General features: G+C 37.4%; 1 protein-coding gene across 3 annotated transcripts in view; it reads left to right on the top strand.

Annotated features, from left to right (window-relative positions):
* The window catches only part of SMEK1 (SMEK homolog 1, suppressor of mek1 (Dictyostelium)), a 50,103-nt gene that overhangs the window by 23,628 nt on the left and 6,334 nt on the right, over positions 1-20,141 (top strand). The window contains exons 4-11 of one of the 3 annotated variants that reach the window (XM_011991782.1): positions 2,329-2,946; positions 7,554-7,631; positions 8,008-8,124; positions 8,573-8,728; positions 11,187-11,318; positions 11,422-11,524; positions 13,513-13,671; positions 19,014-19,183. In XM_011991782.1, coding sequence (XP_011847172.1) covers positions 2,329-2,946; positions 7,554-7,631; positions 8,008-8,124; positions 8,573-8,728; positions 11,187-11,318; positions 11,422-11,524; positions 13,513-13,671; positions 19,014-19,183 — 1,533 coding nt within the window. The remainder of the gene's footprint in view (positions 1-2,328; positions 2,947-7,553; positions 7,632-8,007; positions 8,125-8,572; positions 8,729-11,186; positions 11,319-11,421; positions 11,525-13,512; positions 13,672-19,013; positions 19,184-20,141) is intronic. The other 2 variants (XM_011991783.1, XM_011991784.1) reach the window with 2 other exon arrangements.

A 20,141-nucleotide genomic window follows, 5' to 3' on the forward strand; every position in this document is an offset into this window, starting at 1 on the left:
TGGGAAGTAGCCGTAGACAGCACATTAATGAATGGAGGGGCTGTCTTCTAGTAAAACTTCTATTTACAAAAACAGGCGCAGACCAAATTCGGCTATAGTTTGTTGCCCCCTGCTTTTGGTGATTCTGATGCACCCTGAAGTTTGACAGCCATAGCATTCATAGAAGATCTAGTGTCCTTAGCACAGTTTTTTCTTAACTTGTGGAATTTATTTCAACTATATATTCTACTTAGCTGTGATTTTCATACATTAAGCTGTCTGTTAAGCTGTCCCTTTCCTTCTCTGAAACATGAAAGGACTAACATTTATATCTGAATACCATCCATCTTTTTAGTTTTTCTTTGCTTTCTGTCCAACAATTCTATTTATAGCACATTTCTCTAGATTTTGTCTTGTAGAGTTCTCCCAAAGAGAGAGAGGTGACTTTAATGAGTTCAGGCTATGTTAATAGCATCTGTTATTCAGACAAATGTTGTTCTCCTCTGTTTCGTGTTTCTGAATCAAACAGTCCCACTCTGGATGCAGTCTTCCTTTATGCCAGTGTGCAACTCAAACCTGAACTCGATCTGTCATTGTCATGCCTGTCTCTCCTTTAAGATTGTCTGATCTTTACCTTTGTTCGGTCTTCAATGCTATAAAGTTTTCCGTCATCTAAAGTTGGGGCACAGATAGTAGTACTTGCATGCTTTCTCTATAATAATTTTATCACTAGCTGCGTTATATTCTTTTCTGGTATTCCCTTTCAACATTTACATAGTTTATGTTCAAGGTGTCATTTCTCAGTCACTCTGGGTTCTGTCTGAACTTCTCAATCATTTTCTAGATCCAAGAAAGTCATTACATTTTGCTCTCTGAGATGTTAAATGTTTTTCTGTTTCTTGAACCATGTTCACCAATTTTTGTCTGAACTCAAAAAGATGGCATTTTTAATATAATAAGGGTACTCCTCTCTTTTCATTCGGTTTGCTAATCAAAATCTAACATTTTTCTGTGGTAAAATCATGGTTTGGATATTAGGAACTTAAAATTATAATGAGAGCTTACATAATTAACAAATTCAGAGCCAGTGTGAGACCATGCCAGGTACAAGCCATGAATGTGACTTGACTTGCCTCCTTTCGGTGCTGCTGTCCACTTGGTTGAGGTCAAGACCATATCACCTTGCAGCACATTTCAAGAAAAGTATTCCAGGTCATCATCTCTTCTAGTGTCTATCAATGCATCTGTTTATTACGCTAAGCAATTTAAGCTTCTTGGCTTTTTCATACAAGGTCTAATTTTTTTCATCCCTTACATTCTACTTGGCCTTCTACTCGCTTTAGTGGTCACTGTCTCAAATTGTAGTGCCACAGTAACAAAACTGGTTTCCTTTCAAAGTTTATCCTTGACCTTTTGTTACAAAAAAATGCCTTACTTTAAAATGTAGTCAATGTAAGTTGCCTTTTTATAGTAAGAGCCCTTCCAGTGGCATAAAATTAGGTTTTATGACAGATTTTCGGGCTCCTAGAGGGATCCCAAAGGCTACAGGTTAGGGTGTGTAGAAAGGAAAATATTTTCGTGGTTTGGTTACTTAACCTTCAGCAGACCTTTTTTGGGGATAACTCGTACTACATATAGGTTGTATTTACTTTATATGTGGCTTCATTTTTATGTAGGTACTCTTGTATTCTGCCTAGTGTTTTTTAAATCCTATTTTTGGGCTGTCAGTATTTATAGCAAATCAGTGACTCACTTTGGTCCAAAGCCAGTTTGTTCATGCTCTTTGGCCCTTGGTTTCTACAATCAATTGATGTTAAGTATTTTACTTTCTGCTTATAATTATATATGTTTTCTGTGATCATAACGTTATGATATTTGGTGTTTGTTTGGTCTTCACCTCAGGGTTAAATATTGAAGAGCTTGGTGGTGGCAGCTATCCTTTAGCACAGTCCTAGCACTGTTGCTGAGACTTGCCCTGGTCTACTGGAAAAGAGGGCCAGGGATATGAGATGTTAGTGGCTGTTTTAGCATCAGGCTTCTGTTGTGAGTCTGCAGAGGTCTGTTTCATAACAGTCTCACTTAGTTTAGCCTGTCCTAGAAAGTTGTTCTTGCCAGCAGACTTCATGCTTTATAAGGAAGCTCAGTCTGTTTTTGAACTTTGACTAACTTCCTTAAAATTGAAAGTATACGTTATTTGGAGAAATGTAATGTAGAAAAATAGGCAGTTTTGTCTTGAAAATTATCATTATAGGTTTCTTACAGCATCTCTTGTATTCATCTTAGAATATCATTTAGGCTTGCTGTTCAGTTGTTATATATTTAGTCAGCAATTAAATTTTTTTTCCATAGGTTCAAGGAAAGGACCCTTCCGTGGACATCACTCAGGACCTTGTGGATGAATCTGAAGAGGAGCGTTTTGATGATATGTCATCGCCAGGCTTAGAATTGCCATCTTGTGAATTAAGTCGCCTTGAAGAAATTGCAGAACTTGTGGCATCATCTTTACCTTCACCTCTTCGTCGTGAAAAACTTGCACTGGCACTAGAAAATGAGGGTTATATTAAAAAGCTCCTGGAGCTTTTTCATGTGTGTGAGGATTTGGAAAATATTGAAGGACTACACCACTTGTATGAAATTATCAAAGGCATCTTCCTCTTGAATCGAACTGCTCTTTTTGAAGTTATGTTCTCTGAAGAATGTATAATGGACGTCATTGGATGTTTAGAATATGATCCTGCTTTATCACAACCACGAAAACACAGGGAATTTCTAACGAAAACAGCCAAGTTTAAAGAAGTGATTCCCATATCAGATCCTGAGCTGAAACAAAAAATTCATCAGACATACAGAGTTCAGTATATACAAGATATGGTTCTACCAACTCCTTCAGTCTTTGAAGAAAACATGTTATCAACACTTCACTCTTTTATCTTTTTCAATAAGGTAGAGATTGTTGGCATGTTGCAGGTGAGTTAGATCATTCCTTTTTTCATACTTCAAGAGATGCAGCAAAAACAATTTGCTCCTTTTAAATACATATATTAAGTTTTAATTTTGTTAATGTATAAAGTTAAGTATTTGTGAGATATTTTAAGAGATTATAATATATAATAATACTGTGAGACCAGAAGGTTACTGTATCTCGGGTAGGAGAGGTAAGTGTGATAAATGTAGTTTGAAGAAATGGTACAAGGGGATGATTTTTTAGATACTGGGTCTTGCTCTGTTGCCCAGGCTATAGGGCAGTAATGCAGTCTCAGCACACTGCAACCTCCACCTCCGTTTTCCTGGCTGAAACAATTCTCCCACCTCAGCCTCCTGAGTAGCTGAGACCACAGGTGTGCACCACCACCCCCAGCCAATTCTTGTATTTTTTGTAGAGATGGAGTTTGTCATACTGCCCAGGATGGCCCCAGACTTCTGAGTTCAAGCAGTCTGCCTGACCCGGCCTCCCAAAGTGCTGGGATTACAGATGTGAGCCACTGGGCCCAGCCTGACTTTTTTCTTTTTTTTTTAAATAAAGTTGGGGTCTTGCTCTGTTGCCCAGGCTGGAGTGCAGTGGCACAGCCATAGCTCATTGCAACCTTGAACTCCTGGGCTTGAGCCATCCTCCCACCTCAGCCTTCCAATTAGCTAAGACTACAGATGCATGCCACCATACCCACCTTTTAACATTTTTTTTTTTTTTGTAAAGAATGGATCTCACTTTGTTGCCCAGGCTGGTCTCAAACTCCTGGCTTCAAGCAATTCTCCCACCTTAGCCTCCCAAAGTGTTGGGATTACAGGTGTGAGCCACCATACTCAACTACAGGAGGATAACATTAATGAAGTGGTTGAATGCTGAACTTTGGGGTTATTACTCTATGAATTATGCATAGAATAGAACAGATTGGAAGAGGAAAGAGTGAAGCACAAAGTCAAGAGAAATGTCACTAAATACAGAATATAAATTCTAATGAGAATTGTGGGCCAGGCGCTGTGGCCTGTCTCTACCAAATAAAATAAAATTTAAGGCGAATTTGTAAAAATCCCAGAAAATGATACAGTAAGGGTCCAGTTTCAGGGTCTAGGAAATGTAGCAGAGGAGGCAAATTATAACTGCATGTATCCCTACCAAAAGCCACGTTTTGTTAAGGAGTGTGCCTGTGGGTGAGTTAAACCCATGTGAATTTGAGTTTCAGCTCCGTCTGTCACTTAAAAACTCTCAGTAGCTATATGAGTTGGACAGCCTTAACTTCTTAAAGCTTCAGTTTCCCCATCTGAAGGATGGTGACATTAATGCCTACCCTGTAAAGTTGTCTGAAAATTAACTGAGGTCAGGCATGTAAAGAAAGTGTTCAGTATGATGTAAGATTCATGGGAATTTTTTAAAGTATCTGTGGATAATTGCTTATTAAAATGTAGATTTTTTTTTCTTATAGTATGCCCAGTCTCTCTGATCTGGTGTTTTAGGGTGTTTGCATCACAATCCTCTAGGGTGCAGTATGGTGAATTTGCACAAAACAGAGTGGAAGTCTCTGAGAGCTAGACAATAATTTGCGTTTGTAACACCCTCAAAGTTAGAAAACCTCTTACTGTGTCATCCCAGTGTGTGCATCTATTCTAACTGAAATAGAAGTTTACGTAGGCTGGGCCTAGTGGCTCACACCTGTAATCCCACCACTTTGGGAAGCCAAGGCAGGAGGATCGATTGAACCCGGAAGTTAAAGACTAGCCTGGGGCTGGGTGTGGTGGCTCATGCCTGTAATCCCAGCATTTTGGGAGGCCAAGGCGGGTGGGTCACCTGAGGTCAAGAGTTCAAGACCAGCCTGGCCAACATGGCGAAAAGCCGTCTCTACTAATAGTAAAGTACAACAGTTAGCTAGACGTGATGGTGGGCGCCCATAATCCCAGCTACTCAGGAGGCTGAGGCAGGAGAATCATTTGAATCTGGGAGGCGGAGATTGCAGTGAGCTGAGATAGTGCCATTGCACTCTAGCCTGGGCAACAGGAGTGAAATTCTGTCTCAAAAAAAAATGTTTGTTTTTTTTTTTTTTAATTAGCCAGGTATGGTGGTGCATGCCTATAATCTCAGCCACTTGGGGAGCTGAGTTGGGAGAATCGCTTGAGCCCAGGAGTTCAAGTCTGCAGTGAGCAATGATCATGCCACCGCACTCAAGCCTGGGCAACAGAGTGAGATCCTATCTCAACAAAGCAATAAGTTTATGTAGTACAAAGAAAGAATTGTTACTTGCACCCGTACACACACACACACACACACACACACACCCCCCCATGTTGTTTTTTATTCTTTGATGCCTATGATATTGTAAGACTAACAGATCTTTGGGAGGCTGAGGTGGGCAGATCACTTGAGGTCGGGAGTTCAAGACCAGCCTGACCAATATGGTGAAATCTTGTCTCTACTAAAAAATTAGCCAGGCGTGGTGGTGGACACCTGTAATCCCAGCTGCTCAGGAGAATGAGGCAGGAGAATTGCTTGAATCTGGGATGCAGAGGCACATGCCTATAATCCCAGTTACTCCAGAGGCTAAGACAGGAGAATCACTTGCATCTGGGAGGCAGAGGTTGCATTGAGCCAAGGTCGCACTGCTGCAGATAAGTGTAATATGACTTGGAAGATCTTTTAAGACTTTACCTCAGGTGTATAAATAAAATAATTATTTGAAACCTGCATTTGTTAAGTATAGAAAGGAAGACAATAAATGTAGTAAGAGCTGCTTGATAGTACACATTACATATAAAGCAGTATGTTTAATCATATGTCTGTTCCTGTTTAGAAAATTTTGTATTTCTAAAGTATTAGCCAGTGATAGCCAAAAAAAGGAAAAGTATGAATTAAAATACTGAGTTCTCCTGATCCTTTTCTTCAGCTCCATATGGTTCTGTTTTTGTTATGTGGGGATTTGTCACTTCTGTGTTTTCTTGGTCTTCGTACATGTAAAATGCCAGTTTTATTCATTAAGTATGAATAATTTCAAGTTGTTAAATCTTTGCTTCCCTGCAATATGCTGTGTAAAATATTGGCTGCCAATACGTCTGTTTCTCTTGATGCTGGACATTTCTATCCAAAGTGCTGCTGTGAAGGCTGTAGCATTTTACAAATGTTTTGGCAAGAAGTGATTGAGGTATAGTTTAATGCAGGTTCCTGCCCACTTTGTGTAGCCCCATGCACACATAATATCACGCCCTCTTAACACTGACTGCTTCCTTTGTAGTACCATAAACATTCTTATTTTCTCCACTTCTGTACCCCCAACTGCAGCAGTTCAGAGAATATCTTTTTTAACCCATTTGATATCCATTTGGTAGAATATAGTGTATTGGGGAGTGTCTTGAAATTGGATGCCATTTGGGTAACAAACATGGTCAAGATCGTATTAGTGAGGTATGACCTGTTTCGACATTTTAGAAAAAGTAAAGGTGGGAATAACCGAACTAACTTAGTGCCACAGAAGATTTTTCTAGAGCACTCACAACAGTGAATGTGGAGCTAGTAATCTATTGGGAGCTTGTATACACATCCGTGTGTATGTGTATTTAGAGTGAGGCATGTCTAGGGATGGAGTGGTATTGAATCTACTTCCACTAGCTGAGGTAGTATGTAATTTAAATAAAATCTTTGTTGAGCATGGTGGTTCATGTCTGTAATCCCAGCACTTCAGGAGGCCCAGGCCAGTGGATTGCTTGAGGCTAGGAGTTCAAGACCAGACTGGCCAACATGACAGAACCCCACCTCTGCTACAAATACAAAAATTAGCTGGGTGTAGTGGTGTGTGCCTGTAGTCCCAGCTACTAAGGAGTCTGAGACAGGAGAATAGCTTAAACCTGGGAGGCGGAGGTTGCAGTGAGCCGAGGTGGCACCACTGTGCTCTACCTGGGTGACAGAGCAAGACTTTGTCTCAAAAAGCAAAACAAAACAAAAGCCAGGATCTCGATGAAAAAATAGAGATGAGAAGCGTTGACCGGGCAATCATGAAGACTCTACCACCTTAATTGGGCTTGGGTGAATTTTAAAATCCAAGTCTCAATTTTAAAATGAAGTAAAACAAAAAGTTCTAAATTTTGCTTTTTAAATAATTGAGTCATTCTCTGTATCTTTAAAACACTAAAGTAGCTTTGTCTTCATTTTCATTCTCATTTGAGAGATTGTAGAACCTACCCTTTAAAAGTTAAGGTTATAAAACCTATGAAAGTGAGGAGTCAGCAAGTGTTGGTCCTGCTATTTTTGTAAATAATATTTTATTGAAATGCAGCCATATCCATTCATTTACAGTTGTCTGTGACTACTTTCATACTACTGGACCAGGGTTTGAGTACTCGTAGTAGAGATCACATGGGCCACAAAGCTCAAAATATTTACTACCTGGCCTTTAAATAGGCTTAGAAAATAGAACCTTGACAGAATTTTATACTTTAATAGTGTGGTTTTTCTTTCTTTTAAGAAAATAAAAAAACAGCATTGCCAATACCTTCCTTTTTTCAGTTATTGCCATTTGTATTAAAGCGTCCTGAAATTATATTTTAGTACAATCTTAGCATTAACATAATTGCATTTGTCCTTTGTTTCACAGGAAGATGAAAAATTTCTGACAGATTTGTTTGCACAACTAACAGATGAAGCAACAGATGAGGAAAAAAGACAGGAATTGGTAAGAAATTAGATACTATGAAAGGCATAAAAATAAAGCCACTGGCTGGGCTTGATGACTCACGCCTGTGATCCCAGCACTTTGGGAGGCCAAGGTGGGTGGATCACGAGGTCAGAGACCAGCCTGGCGAACATGGCAAAACCCCATCTCTACTAAAAAGTACAAAAATTAGCCAATCATGGTGGCAGGCACCTGTAGTCCTAGCTACTCAGAAGGCTGAGGCAGGAGAATCACTTGAACCCGGGACGCAGAGGCTGCAGTGAGCAAAGGTCGTGCCGTTGTACTCCAGTGTGGGCGACAAGAGCAAGACTCCGTCTAAATAAATAAATAAATAAATAAAACTTTTTATATCGCTTATCCTTTTTTCTAATTTCAGGTTAACTTTTTAAAAGAATTTTGTGCGTTTTCCCAAACGCTACAGCCTCAAAACAGAGATGCTTTTTTCAAGACTTTGTCAAACATGGGCATATTACCAGCTTTAGAAGTCATCCTTGTAAGTTTTGTGTCTCCTCATTTTTAATTACCATTTTTTAATCCCAAAATTAATATTTTTAATGTAACATGCAAATATTCTATTATAGCCAATATTTCATCTTAGCTGGGTAGTTCATTAAGTTAAAGAAGCTATAAAATTGCAATGTTAGACAGTTTTCACACAGTATTGAAAGAATGCAGTTAAAGGAATTTTCCATAATTTAATGATAATTTGTCAGCTTTGCAGCTTATTAGCTGAAGTGTTAAAATAGAAAGGCAAACAAAAATACATGATTTAGAAAATATAGTTTTATCCATACGATAAGAGTTTTATATGCAGAAGAATTTCTTTGACCTTTCTTTTACATTACAGTTTTTTCATATGTTTTGTTAGGTTTGGATATTTACATAGCTATAGGTTCCATATTTTTATAATTATAGGAGAAATAAATGCTTTTTGTCTGCAGGGCATGGATGATACACAGGTGCGAAGTGCTGCTACTGATATATTCTCATACTTGGTTGAATATAATCCATCCATGGTACGAGAGTTTGTCATGCAGGAGGCACAACAGAATGATGATGTAAGTAAGAAGTTAACAGAGCAAAAAATAACCAGCAAGGTAAATATTATTTGTACTAATAGTAAGTATTTATACATAGGAAGCTATAACTGTTTTTATTATTCACTTTTAAGATTTAAATTGTTGCTGTTTGGGAAAAGTGTAGCCATAATATCAGATGAGTTATTGTTCCCCTAAATTGGTTCCTGTCTCAGTTTATCAATTTGTCCTACAGAAATTATTTATGTTCGTTTAAATTGCCTTTTAAAATGTTAATGTCACTTTTTTTTTTTTTTTTTAAATTCTGAAGTCAACTTGCTATGTTGTCTTATTTAAATCATTTAGTCAATCAGTTCTTGTATCTGGGGAATTATAAATAAGTTACCTAGGGAAACATTGACTTTAGGGTAGATTCTCAAAATCATCAAGAATGAAGAAATGTAGCACAGTCCCTTAAAATATGTAGGGTGCTGTTTCTTTACTGCCTTGCCATAGAGAACAAGCTGTTAGTTGTTCACAAACACTCACATGTTAGCATCTGAGATATACCATATTTTAAAGTGATAGAGAATATATCCTGGTAATGTGAAGGGTGCGCCTGGATCATGTAGTGCGTGACATGTGAGAGCACTAAATGTGTGTGCTCTTCTCCTTTATTTTAAAATAATTGAACCAATGATTCTGATGTTTTCCTGCTTCCCCTATAACAATTTGGAAGCAACTTTTTACATAAGAATGAATAAGATATTCTGCCTTTAGGTTCTTCTAAAGGAAGGAGGGGAAAAAGGCACCCTTAAGGAAAAAAAAAAATCTGTTTAGAATTCCAGCCTGTGGTATTTTTACAAAATAAGAAAATAGACTGTCTTACTTTTTGAAAAGATCCTATTTTATGTATTGTGATGTCAAAAAAATGGAATGCCATGTAACTGTTACGTTTAAATTTTTATTTTTAAATTATAGTGCAGGATAGGTGCAAAAAAGCACCAGTTCGAACTGTTGAATGTTATGTCATGTTTTTCTTTTATAAAATATTAATGTCAGCCTCAGCAACATAGCAAGACCCTCCTTTACTACAAAAGTAATTTTTAAAACTTAGGTATGGTGGCATGCACCTGTAGTCCCAGATACTCAGGAAGATGAGAAGGAAGGGTATCTTAAGACCAGGAGTTTGACTGCAGTGAGCTATGATTGCTCCACTGTATTCCAGTCTGGGTGACAAAGCCAGACCCCATCTCAAAAAAAAAAAAAATTCTGCTAGAACCGAAGTATCTGTATTATTGAAAATAAAGGCTTTTGTTGGTCCCCTTAACCCATGAGCTGAACATAGGAACATATATGGATATACCTCAAAATACATACAGTAGGACTCTTTTTTTTTTCTGTTTTGTAGCAGAATAACATTTCAGTCAATAGGACTCTTGATTCCCACTCTTCTTGATCATCATTTCGGTCTACTGTCTCCATTTTCTGTATCCCTTGTCCATCCTGCCTTTGCATACACATAGGCAAGAGCAGGAATTTTCTCACTGAATCCCTCTCAATCTTACTACTTAGGTGAGGAATACCAGTCATAATAGGACCTCAGGAAAACCAGCCATCTATTTTCTTTGATATTTAGAATGTGTATAATCCATTTGTTCTCTGCACTCTCTAAATACCGTAGTCTCATTTTCTCCAATTTCAGACATTCAGATAGTTTTTTCCTAAATTTATTTTAAAAGGAAATTTTATGTCACTTTTACAAATGGAGAACATATATCATTGGCCATAAATAGAAGGACTCTGTAAAGATAAAAGCAATAGACTGGGCACGGTGGCTCACGCCTGTAATCCCAGCACTTTGGGAGGCCCAGGTGGGTGGATCACCTGAGGTAGGGAGTTCAAGACCAGCCTGACCAACATGGAGAAACCCCATCCCTACTAAAAGTACAAAATTAGCTGGGCGTGGTGGCGCATGCCTGTAATCTCAGCCACTAGGGAGGCTGAGGCAGGAGAATCGCTTGAACCCAGGAGGTGGAGGTTGTAGTGAGCCGAGATTGTGCCATTGCACTCCAACCTAGGCAATAAGAGCGAAACTCCATCTCAAAATAAAATAAGATAAAATAAGATAACATAAAAATAAAAGCAATGAAAGTAGAATGATGATGTAAATCCTACCTAAATATTCTTACTGTTAAAGCTATGGTCCTAAAACCCACTGGCTTTCTTCAAAAGGTAGATTACGTTATTAGAAAGTTGTAAAGATCTGTTATCACCAAACTAAAACCTTGCTTTTGCTTTAATCAGAGGAATTTAAAGATAATAAACAAGAAATTTATATTTAGGGCTATGTCCCTGTACCACACTTTGGGGAATGAAACAGTCATATGTCCTATCAGATAACTGAGTTAAACATTTCACTTTCCAGTTAACAAAACACCTTGAGCCTAGGTATAATGCTGTGGTATGTGTCTTAGTTTTTGCTTTTTCCATTCTCTCATAATAAGTGATTCTGAGTATGTCTGTTTTTTCTCTCCAGGATATTTTGCTCATCAACCTCATTATAGAACATATGATTTGTGATACAGATCCTGAACTTGGAGGAGCAGTCCAACTTATGGGCCTGCTTCGAACTTTAGTTGACCCGGAAAACATGCTAGCCACTGCCAATGTAAGCCATGAGCATTTTTATTCTTTTTCATAGCTAGTATATTGTGTATTGCTGGTAGGAACCGGTGCGGTTAAAGTTCATGGAAATGTTTTTGATTCCTTAGAAAACAGAAAAGACTGAATTTCTGGGTTTCTTCTACAAGCACTGTATGCATGTTCTCACTGCTCCTTTACTAGCGAATACAACAGAAGACAAACCTAGTAAAGGTAAGATAATTCAGGTTGGTAGTTAAGTTCTCTGTTCTTGAATGCTGAATTCAAAGTTGGTGTTAAGTAATCTTGTTAGGACGCAGTTAGCGGGAGGTAGAGGCTGGGAGGACGCACCTTTTAAAAAGTAGTAGTCTTTAAAAGTTCAAACCATCAGGTTAACAGAGGTCTTAACAATTTGTTTGTTTGTTTGTTTTTATCAAAAGCAACCTGGAGTGTTAATAATGTATTTTGAAAAGAAAGGTTCATGATAAAAATTTCCCTAAAAGACCTGTAATTCCAGCACTTTGGGAGACCTAGGCAGATGGATCACGAGGTCAGGAGATCGAGACCATCCTGGCTAACACGGTGAAACCTTGTCTTTACTAAAAAAAATACAAAAAAAAATTAGGTAGGCGTGGTGGCAGGCACCTGTAGTCCCAGGAGAATGGCGTAAACCTGGGAGGCAGAGCTTGAAGTGAGCCGAGATTGTGCCACTGCACTCCAGCCTGGACAGCAGAGCAAGACTCCGTCTCAAAAAAAAAAAATTTTTTTCCCTAAAAGTACTGTAATCAGATAACAGAAACATGTAAAAGAAATAAGATAATTTTTTGTTGAACAATATTTGTATTCAGTTTGCATCTACACTGGTGAAATAGAAGGCAGTAGCTATGAAAAAATTCATTTTAAATTATATTCCAGATGTATAGACAGAGCTAGAATTTTTGCACAGTATTAAGCTACTTTTATTTATATTGAAGATATGTTAAGATTTGTTATTTTTGCATTTTATTCATTAGAGCTTTAACGCATATGTGTGTGTGTGTTTAATTTAGGAGGTAGTTTTAGGTCTTCATTCAGAAATTGCTTAGTTAAGCTTTAGGAGTAAATATATTATTTTGTTGTTTGAATTTTTTTTTTGGAGCCAAATCTTGCTGCCCAGGCTGGAGTGCGGTGGCGTGATCTCGGCTCACTGGTTCACTGCAGCCTCTGCCTCCCAGGTTCAAGCAATTCTCCTGCCCCAGCCTTCTGAGTAGTTGGGATTACAGGTGCCCGCCACCATGCCTGGCTAATTTTTTGTATTTTTAGTAGAGGCGGGGTTATCACCATGTTGACCAAGCTGGTCTCAAACTCCTGGCCTCAAGTGATCTGCCCGCCTTGGCCTCCCGAAGTGCTGGGATTATGGGTGTGAGCCACCACGCCCAGCCTTGAATTCTTAATATAACATAATTAACTTATAGCACTCACATAAAATACATGTTAAATTTACTTTTTGTATAACTCCAGAATCAAGTCCATGAAATGTGAATGTCCATTTTTCTTACCTGCTTTATTCATATTAGGGTAAAGCTTGAGGCTTCTTTCCAAACCACATGTTCTATTCCTCCAACCTTTATTAAGATGAGAACTCATTGTGATTTTGTGGAAGCAGTGACTGTGTTATAATCCAAATGTGGGGGAATGAACAAAAAGCCTTTCAGAGGCTTGCTGCCTGGTGAGGAGTAAAGATAATTCAATTATTATAATTCAGTGTAGACTCATTACAAGTAGTAAAGGAGGCACAAAACACACTGTGGAATCAAGGGAACAGGGAGACAGAGTAATTGCACCAAAGATGACACGGTGTCTGGCAGAACCTCATATAGTGTATCTGTTGGAGAACATGCTAAGATACTTGGTAGAGGCTCCTTGAATTTTGAAATAAGGCAGATACTCTAGATTTGTTTCCTAACTCTGCCTTACTAACTTTTCCAACTTGGGTCTAGTTAGTTTAATAGGCTCATAATGTGAAACCAATTCCCTGTAGGGTTGTTAAAATTAAATTTAAAAAGTAAAGCATCATTCCTGGCACATGGTAGGCGTTCGGTAAATGCTGATTTCCTCCTCCCTAAAATTAATATATTTTGGTTAATAGAAGGGATTTTACTTGATTAGAATTTGAGTTCTTATATTTTAGAAGGAAAAATGTTAGTCATTAAATATAATTAGTTGTGTTTGGTTTCTTTTAGATGATTTTCAGACTGCCCAACTGTTGGCACTTGTATTGGAATTGTTAACATTTTGTGTGGAGCACCATACCTACCACATAAAGAACTACATTATTAATAAGGATATCCTCCGGAGAGTGCTAGTTCTTATGGCCTCGAAGCATGCTTTCTTGGCATTATGTAAGTGTTAGAATTATTTATCATCTTTGTATATTGTCATGTTGTTGATATTTTTACATCTTATTGCCCAAATGAAAAGACCACTGATTACAAGTCAGGGGATCTGGGTTGTAACGTAATACTAGCTCTGCCACTGGTTATGCAGGTTTGCCACACTGAGCAAGCAGGTGTTTTTCTTGACTCTCTTCTTACTCAATATACAGTAAGGGAGTAGAATGTATCTGCAGTGTTATATTCCATTACCAAAACAGCACCATTGATCATTTTACCTTGGATATTTTATAGCAGGGGTGGCAGACTACAGCTGAGGCCAGATCCAGCCCGTGGCCTATGATTGTACAGCCTACAAGCTGAAATGTGTTTATGTTTTTAAAAGGTGACCTGAGAAGAGGGAAATGAATATGCTACAGAGACCATATGTGGCCCACAAAGCCTAAAATATGTACTAGGTGGACATTTGTGAAAACGTTTGTAGACTCTTTTAGAGCAGTATAGTCTCATAATAAGATTGTTGTTAGACATAAATTTTTCAAAAATTGATTTTCACAATGTTCTTAAGACCCTAGTTTGTTAGAGAAAACTATGTTTCTGAATTGAAAATAGGTTAATTCAGAATGTTCTTTATCAAGCAACAGCCAGACATCTCAGGTAATGAGTTTCCGTATGTAAGTGGTCCTTATTGGTAAGTTGTTAGACCAAATTTAGGGGCACCCTAGAGGTTCTGTAAGAGATTTCTGCTGGTAATTTAATTTTTGCCTTTTGGTTTTTAAAGGTAAGTTTCAGTGTTTTTTGTTGTTGTTTTAAGCAGTCATAGTCATGCACTAATTAGAGGCCTGAATATATATCCATTTTTGCTAATCTTCATTTCTAATTGTTTTGCTTAATTGATTTTTTTTAAATCCTTAAATCATATAATTACATATTATAAAATAATTATAAATTAAAATTTATTTAAAATATATAAATAAATAAATGGCCAGACGCAGTGGCTCATGTCTGTAATCTCAGCACTTTGGGAGGACGAGGCTGGCAGATCACCTGAGGTCAGGAGTTCGAGGCCCGCCTGGGTAACATGGTGAAACCCCGTCTCTACTAAAAATACAAAGCTGGGTGTGGTGGTGCACGCCTGTAGTCCCAACTACTCGGGAGGCTGAGGCAGGAGGATTGCTTGAACCTGGGAGGCGGATGTCGCGGTGAGCTGAGATTGCACCATTGCACTCCAGTCTGGGCAACGGAGAGAGACTGTCTCCCCACCCAAGAAAAATAATAAATTTTATAAAAGCAACGTTGATTTCTTTTAAAATGCATTAAACTTCCTATCAGGGCAATATTATATTCATTTTTCTCATATACCTATCATAGAAAAAGTGAGAACACCAAGGCCAAGGTTAGAGGGGGAGCTTATAGCTCTTTGACTTGTTCTTTTATGTTGACAGTAGAGTTTTGTTCAAGTGTGGAAAAGGGAATTTGAGAACAGAATGGAAAAACTGAATAAATTAATAAATTTAGTTTCATTTTACCGAACATATTAAACACTACTATATTTCATTGATTCAAAAAATGTGCATTTTTACACATTATTTCTGAAATCAAGATGAGTCTTACAATTAACCTATTTATGCCTAGTGTTCCATTATTGGAATGCTAAGCTTGTGGGAGTTATTTATATCCTGCTCAAGGTCATCACCCAGGTCTGATTTTTTTTTTTTTTTTACAAAAAAAAAATTTGCAACCTCTAGCATAAATGGATTCATGGCATGTCATTATAATTGGTAGCTCAATCAGTGACATCTTAGATTTGATTACTGTCTTACATCTGGTGTACTAGGAAAATGAAGATGGTTATGACCTGGACTTGGCCATCAACGGAATCAGTTCATTGGGAGAAGAGAGTCATGTGAAAATCAAAATCCAACCGTAATAAGCACTATATTGAGGGTGTTTGGATGCATAGTGGAAATAATTCGTTACAGTTTAATGAGACAGATGAAAAATTTCACACAAGTGGTAACTTGAGTTGTGTCTTGGTCATGGGAGAGTATTGCGTTCTTGGTTGACTACACAGTTAAGATGTTAGTTGGATTAAAAAAATGTGGACAAAGTATATTTGGTCTTTTTTTTTTTATTTTTGAGACAGAGTCTCACTGTGTCACCTTGGCTAGAGCGCAGTGGCACGATCTCGGATCACTGCAACCTCCGTCCCCCGGGTTCAAGCGATTCTCCTGCCTCAGCCTCCTGAGTAGCTGCGATTACAGAAGCACACCACTACGCCCAGCTGATTTTTGTATTTTTAGTAGAGATGGGGTTTCACCATGTTGGTCAGGCTGGTCTTGAACTCCTGACCTCGTGATCCACCTGCCTCAGCCTCCCAAAGTGCTGGGATTCAGGCGTGAGCCACCACGCCTAGCCTACTTGGTCATTTTTAAAGACAGGACAATGCAGCTGAAAGGAAAGAACTTTTCTTTAGTTCAGTTCCTCATTTCATTATTTTGCTTGCAGTATTACGAAGAAAATTTCTCATCATCTAATGAGAACTATGGAGAGAATCTTTTAAGTAAATGAAAGTTTATTGTTCGAAACTATGTTAGCAAAATCTTAGTTATGTTTCGTTGTTGATATTTTCCAAACTGAGTCAGGTTATCATTAAACCTAACTCTTTGAAATGACTTCTTGGTGTACCTCTCTTCCCAGGGTTGATATATAAGTATCTTCCTAACAGAGATGCCTGTCATTAGGAACAAGCTTTTTAGAACTGGCTTTACAGTATGCAATAGGAGTTTTTACCAAAGCTATCTAAGAACTAAAATAAATTTGAGAAAATTTAAGATATTTGTGGTTCTTCTGAAAAAAGTATACTTTGAAGTATTAGGTGTAGTATTTTTTAAGGGAGAGTTTATTGATATTTAAGTTTAGATGCACATACATAAATGTAGACAGTAATGAGCAGTTAAATGTAACAGTTTAGGAATTTCGGGAGCTTTTAATTTTTTTTATATTTGCTGTTGCTTAATTAGTATACTTTGTCATATTTAAAGACAGCTAGTTAAGTATGTGGGTGTATCTAGCAATCCTTTCTAAACTCAGTCTTTATAGGCTAGGTATCAGATCTGTCAATTTCCTTGGCCTTATTAAGTTCCTTGGATCTTAAATTATAGCCCTTTAGCTCATACTTTTATGTTGTTTGAGGGTGTTTTGTTGTTCTTATTAAAAACATGGAAATCTTAAAAAAGGAATGAAATAAAGCTTTATTGTAGAGGCATTTATTCAACTATCATTAGTTACAAAGTAAAAAGTCACAAATTTATTACATGGAATCTCACGTTTTATAAAGTATAGATAAATAATGTTTTTTTGAGATGGTTGAAACTAAGTACATGAGGTTCCTGGAAATGTTAATGAAGGTTAGAGATGTGAGTGGAAGCAGAATGTGCTTTACATTGAAAATCCAGTGGCAATGCCAACTTGGCCTGTCCTAAAAGCTTTCTCCACTCTACTTTGAGTGACTTGACTTCCTAGATCTTACTGGTAAAATTTTGAAAGCAGCTTTTTACTCAACAGCAAAGAATAGTGGTTGGATATTTTTGATGCAGGTTTCTTTTAAGGCATGGATTTGAGTGGTAATAATACAAAAATGTAAGCGCAAATGGAAATAAGGACCAAAACAAAAAGACCACTAGAACCTCATTCTATCTACACCAGCAGTTTCTGGATAGAAGTGCTCTTAAAGAAGTGCGGTGGTGCCCATCTGCATTCCCTTGTCTTAGTGAATTTCAGGAAAGGAGTTTTTCACTCACCTAGGAATTACAATCAGACAAGAGGGGCCAGTGTGTGTGTTTGTGTGTGTGTTATGGTAGGACACAAGTCTCCACAAAGCCCGCAAAGTTGGAGTACAAATTCTTAAAATAGTAATACTCCTGCCTTAATTACTGCAAGTTTAAAATGTGGTCTGTTAGCATGAGCTCTAAAGTACTGATTTTTATTCTTAACAAACAGAAATGCCTCAGTAAGTTCCTTTGTCAAATAAGCTTAAAAATACAAACTGAAAATACTGTTTTGGGAAAACAAACCCTTGTTAGGCTTTGACTTATCACACAGAAAGATGCCTCTTAGTGTTTAAAATGTCTTAGTTCACCATGATTATGTTTTTAAAAATATTCAGTAGTTTAAAAAACAAAATGCAATTATTATTCTATAAACTATTTAGAAACTCCCTGCCCAGAGTGTTTCTTAAGAAAGATACACTCTTAAATAAGTTGCATTGTTAAGGCAGTTAATAACTGTACCTAATTGGGCATTCACTTGTGGACCTCTTTTCTGCCAACTAAAGAAAAATTGAGCTGCTTTACTCCTCTGCCTTCCCACCCAGAAACCGTGTCAGCATGGTTGCCTGGCTACCTGCTCATGAAGGACTTGATTAATAGCAAATTGGCAATTTAACGAGCCACTTCCATGATCTCCAAAGAAACCAAAATACAAACACAATATTTAATCTTGCCAACCGAAGACGATGTGACTGCATGAAGTGAGTATGCTTTTTTGCACTGTTTACAATAACTGGGGCATTAACTTACTGATAATTCCATTTAGGTAAAGAGGGCTTTGTTGAAGTCTAGCTGTCTGAGTATATTTGTGTCTTGACGAATGGTGACTTAAGTAACTCCCCATACCTCAAGATGTAAATATACCTTTTAATCTGTAAGTTAAAGCCTAATTAATTATGAAAATGAAAACTAGAAAAAAATTAAAAAGCATACTCGCTACAATAAGCATAGAGGACCACATTTTAAATAATATCCTCTAAATTTATTTCTAAACTATGGCAAGGCAAATTTTGGGTCATGCAGATTTTTGTGGGTTTATGGCCTTTCAACAGCCACATCTACAAATAAATAAAATTTCCAAGAGTGTCCAAAAATATTGAAGATCAAATTATTAGTGGATTGCCCTAATAAAACACTGGTTTTTTTCTATTAAGGTGGATATAAAAGGTCATGTTGAATTTTTTCATCTTAAGTAGTGTGATAGGTTCATTCGTTTGTCTTAGCTCTTATTTTAGATGTAAATTACATTTTGGTCATTAGTAACTGGTTTATTTTCAGAATTTTTCTGGCTTTCTAAGACTTGTGTTCTATGATGACATATACTACTTTTAGAAGACATTTTTCTGATAACACTTTCATAATCCTTATCTTCAGGTTCACAGTTCCGGAAGTGCAAACATCACAAATAATTATTGATATATGTTAAATAGTTTTTCTTGGTTTGATGGTTTATTTTGTTTGGTAAGTCTAAAGTATGGAAGTGTGGTATGTGATTTAAACAACAATGCCTCTGTGTTTCAGGTGCCCTTCGTTTTAAGAGAAAGATTATTGGATTAAAAGATGAGTTTTACAACCGCTATATAATGAAAAGTTTTTTGTTTGAACCAGTAGTCAAAGCATTTCTCAACAATGGATCCCGCTACAATCTGATGAACTCTGCCATAATAGAGATGTTTGAATTTATTAGAGTGGTAGGTTCTGTATTTTTAATTAGAATTTTCGTTTTAATTGTTTGAGAAAATTGAATATGCATTACCTAGTATTTTGGCTTATTTATATAATATTTCCTTATATAATATTTGCTTCCTTATAATAATATTTCCTCATATAATATATAAGCTTCCTTATATAATATTTGGAGAGTTAAAAAAAAAAAAAAAAAGTAGCACCAGCCTATGAGAGATTTGATTCAAGCTACGTCTTACCTCTCAGCAGCTACAAATCTTTTATAGCAGGGGTCCTCAACCCCTTGGCCGAGGACCAGTCCATAACCTGTTAGGAACCAGGCTGCACAGCAGGAAGTAAGCTGCAGGCAAGCAGGCGTTACTGCCTGAGCTCCACCTCCTGTCAGATGAGCAGCAGCATTAGATTCTCCTAGGAGCATGAACCCTTTGGTTAACTGTGAGGCGGAACAATTTCATCCCGAAACCGTGCGTCCCCCACCCTGACCCCAGTTTGTGGAAAAATTGTCTTTCATGAAACCAAAAAGGTTAGGGACTGCTGCTTTGTAGGGGACTGCTGCTTTGTAGGATGGTCACAGTAATCATTTTAAGAAAGCAAAACTACACTTGACAGATAAGCATTCGGATGTGTTTTTCTTAGCTTACACGTTTCTAAAGACCAATTTCATAATACTCCTTATTCTCTAGTAATGTAATAAGCTAGTGGTTCTCATTGATGCTGTGCAAATTTATCTGGCATGGCTTTTTGTTTTGTTCGTTTTTTTATAGACAGGGTTTTGCTGTGTTGCCCAACTGGGCTCAAATGATCCTCCCATCTCAGCCTCACAAGTAATTGAGACTGTAGGTGCATACCATAGTACCTGGATGTCATGCTTTTTTAAAAGTTGGGATAAAATAATACATAACATTAAACTTGCCATTTTAACCATTTTAAAGTATACATTCACATTGTTGTGCAGCCATCACC

The sequence above is a fragment of the Mandrillus leucophaeus genome, unplaced genomic scaffold (genome assembly GCF_000951045.1).
Source record: "Mandrillus leucophaeus isolate KB7577 unplaced genomic scaffold, Mleu.le_1.0 Scaffold4, whole genome shotgun sequence".
NCBI classification, from domain to species: Eukaryota; Metazoa; Chordata; class Mammalia; order Primates; family Cercopithecidae; genus Mandrillus; species Mandrillus leucophaeus.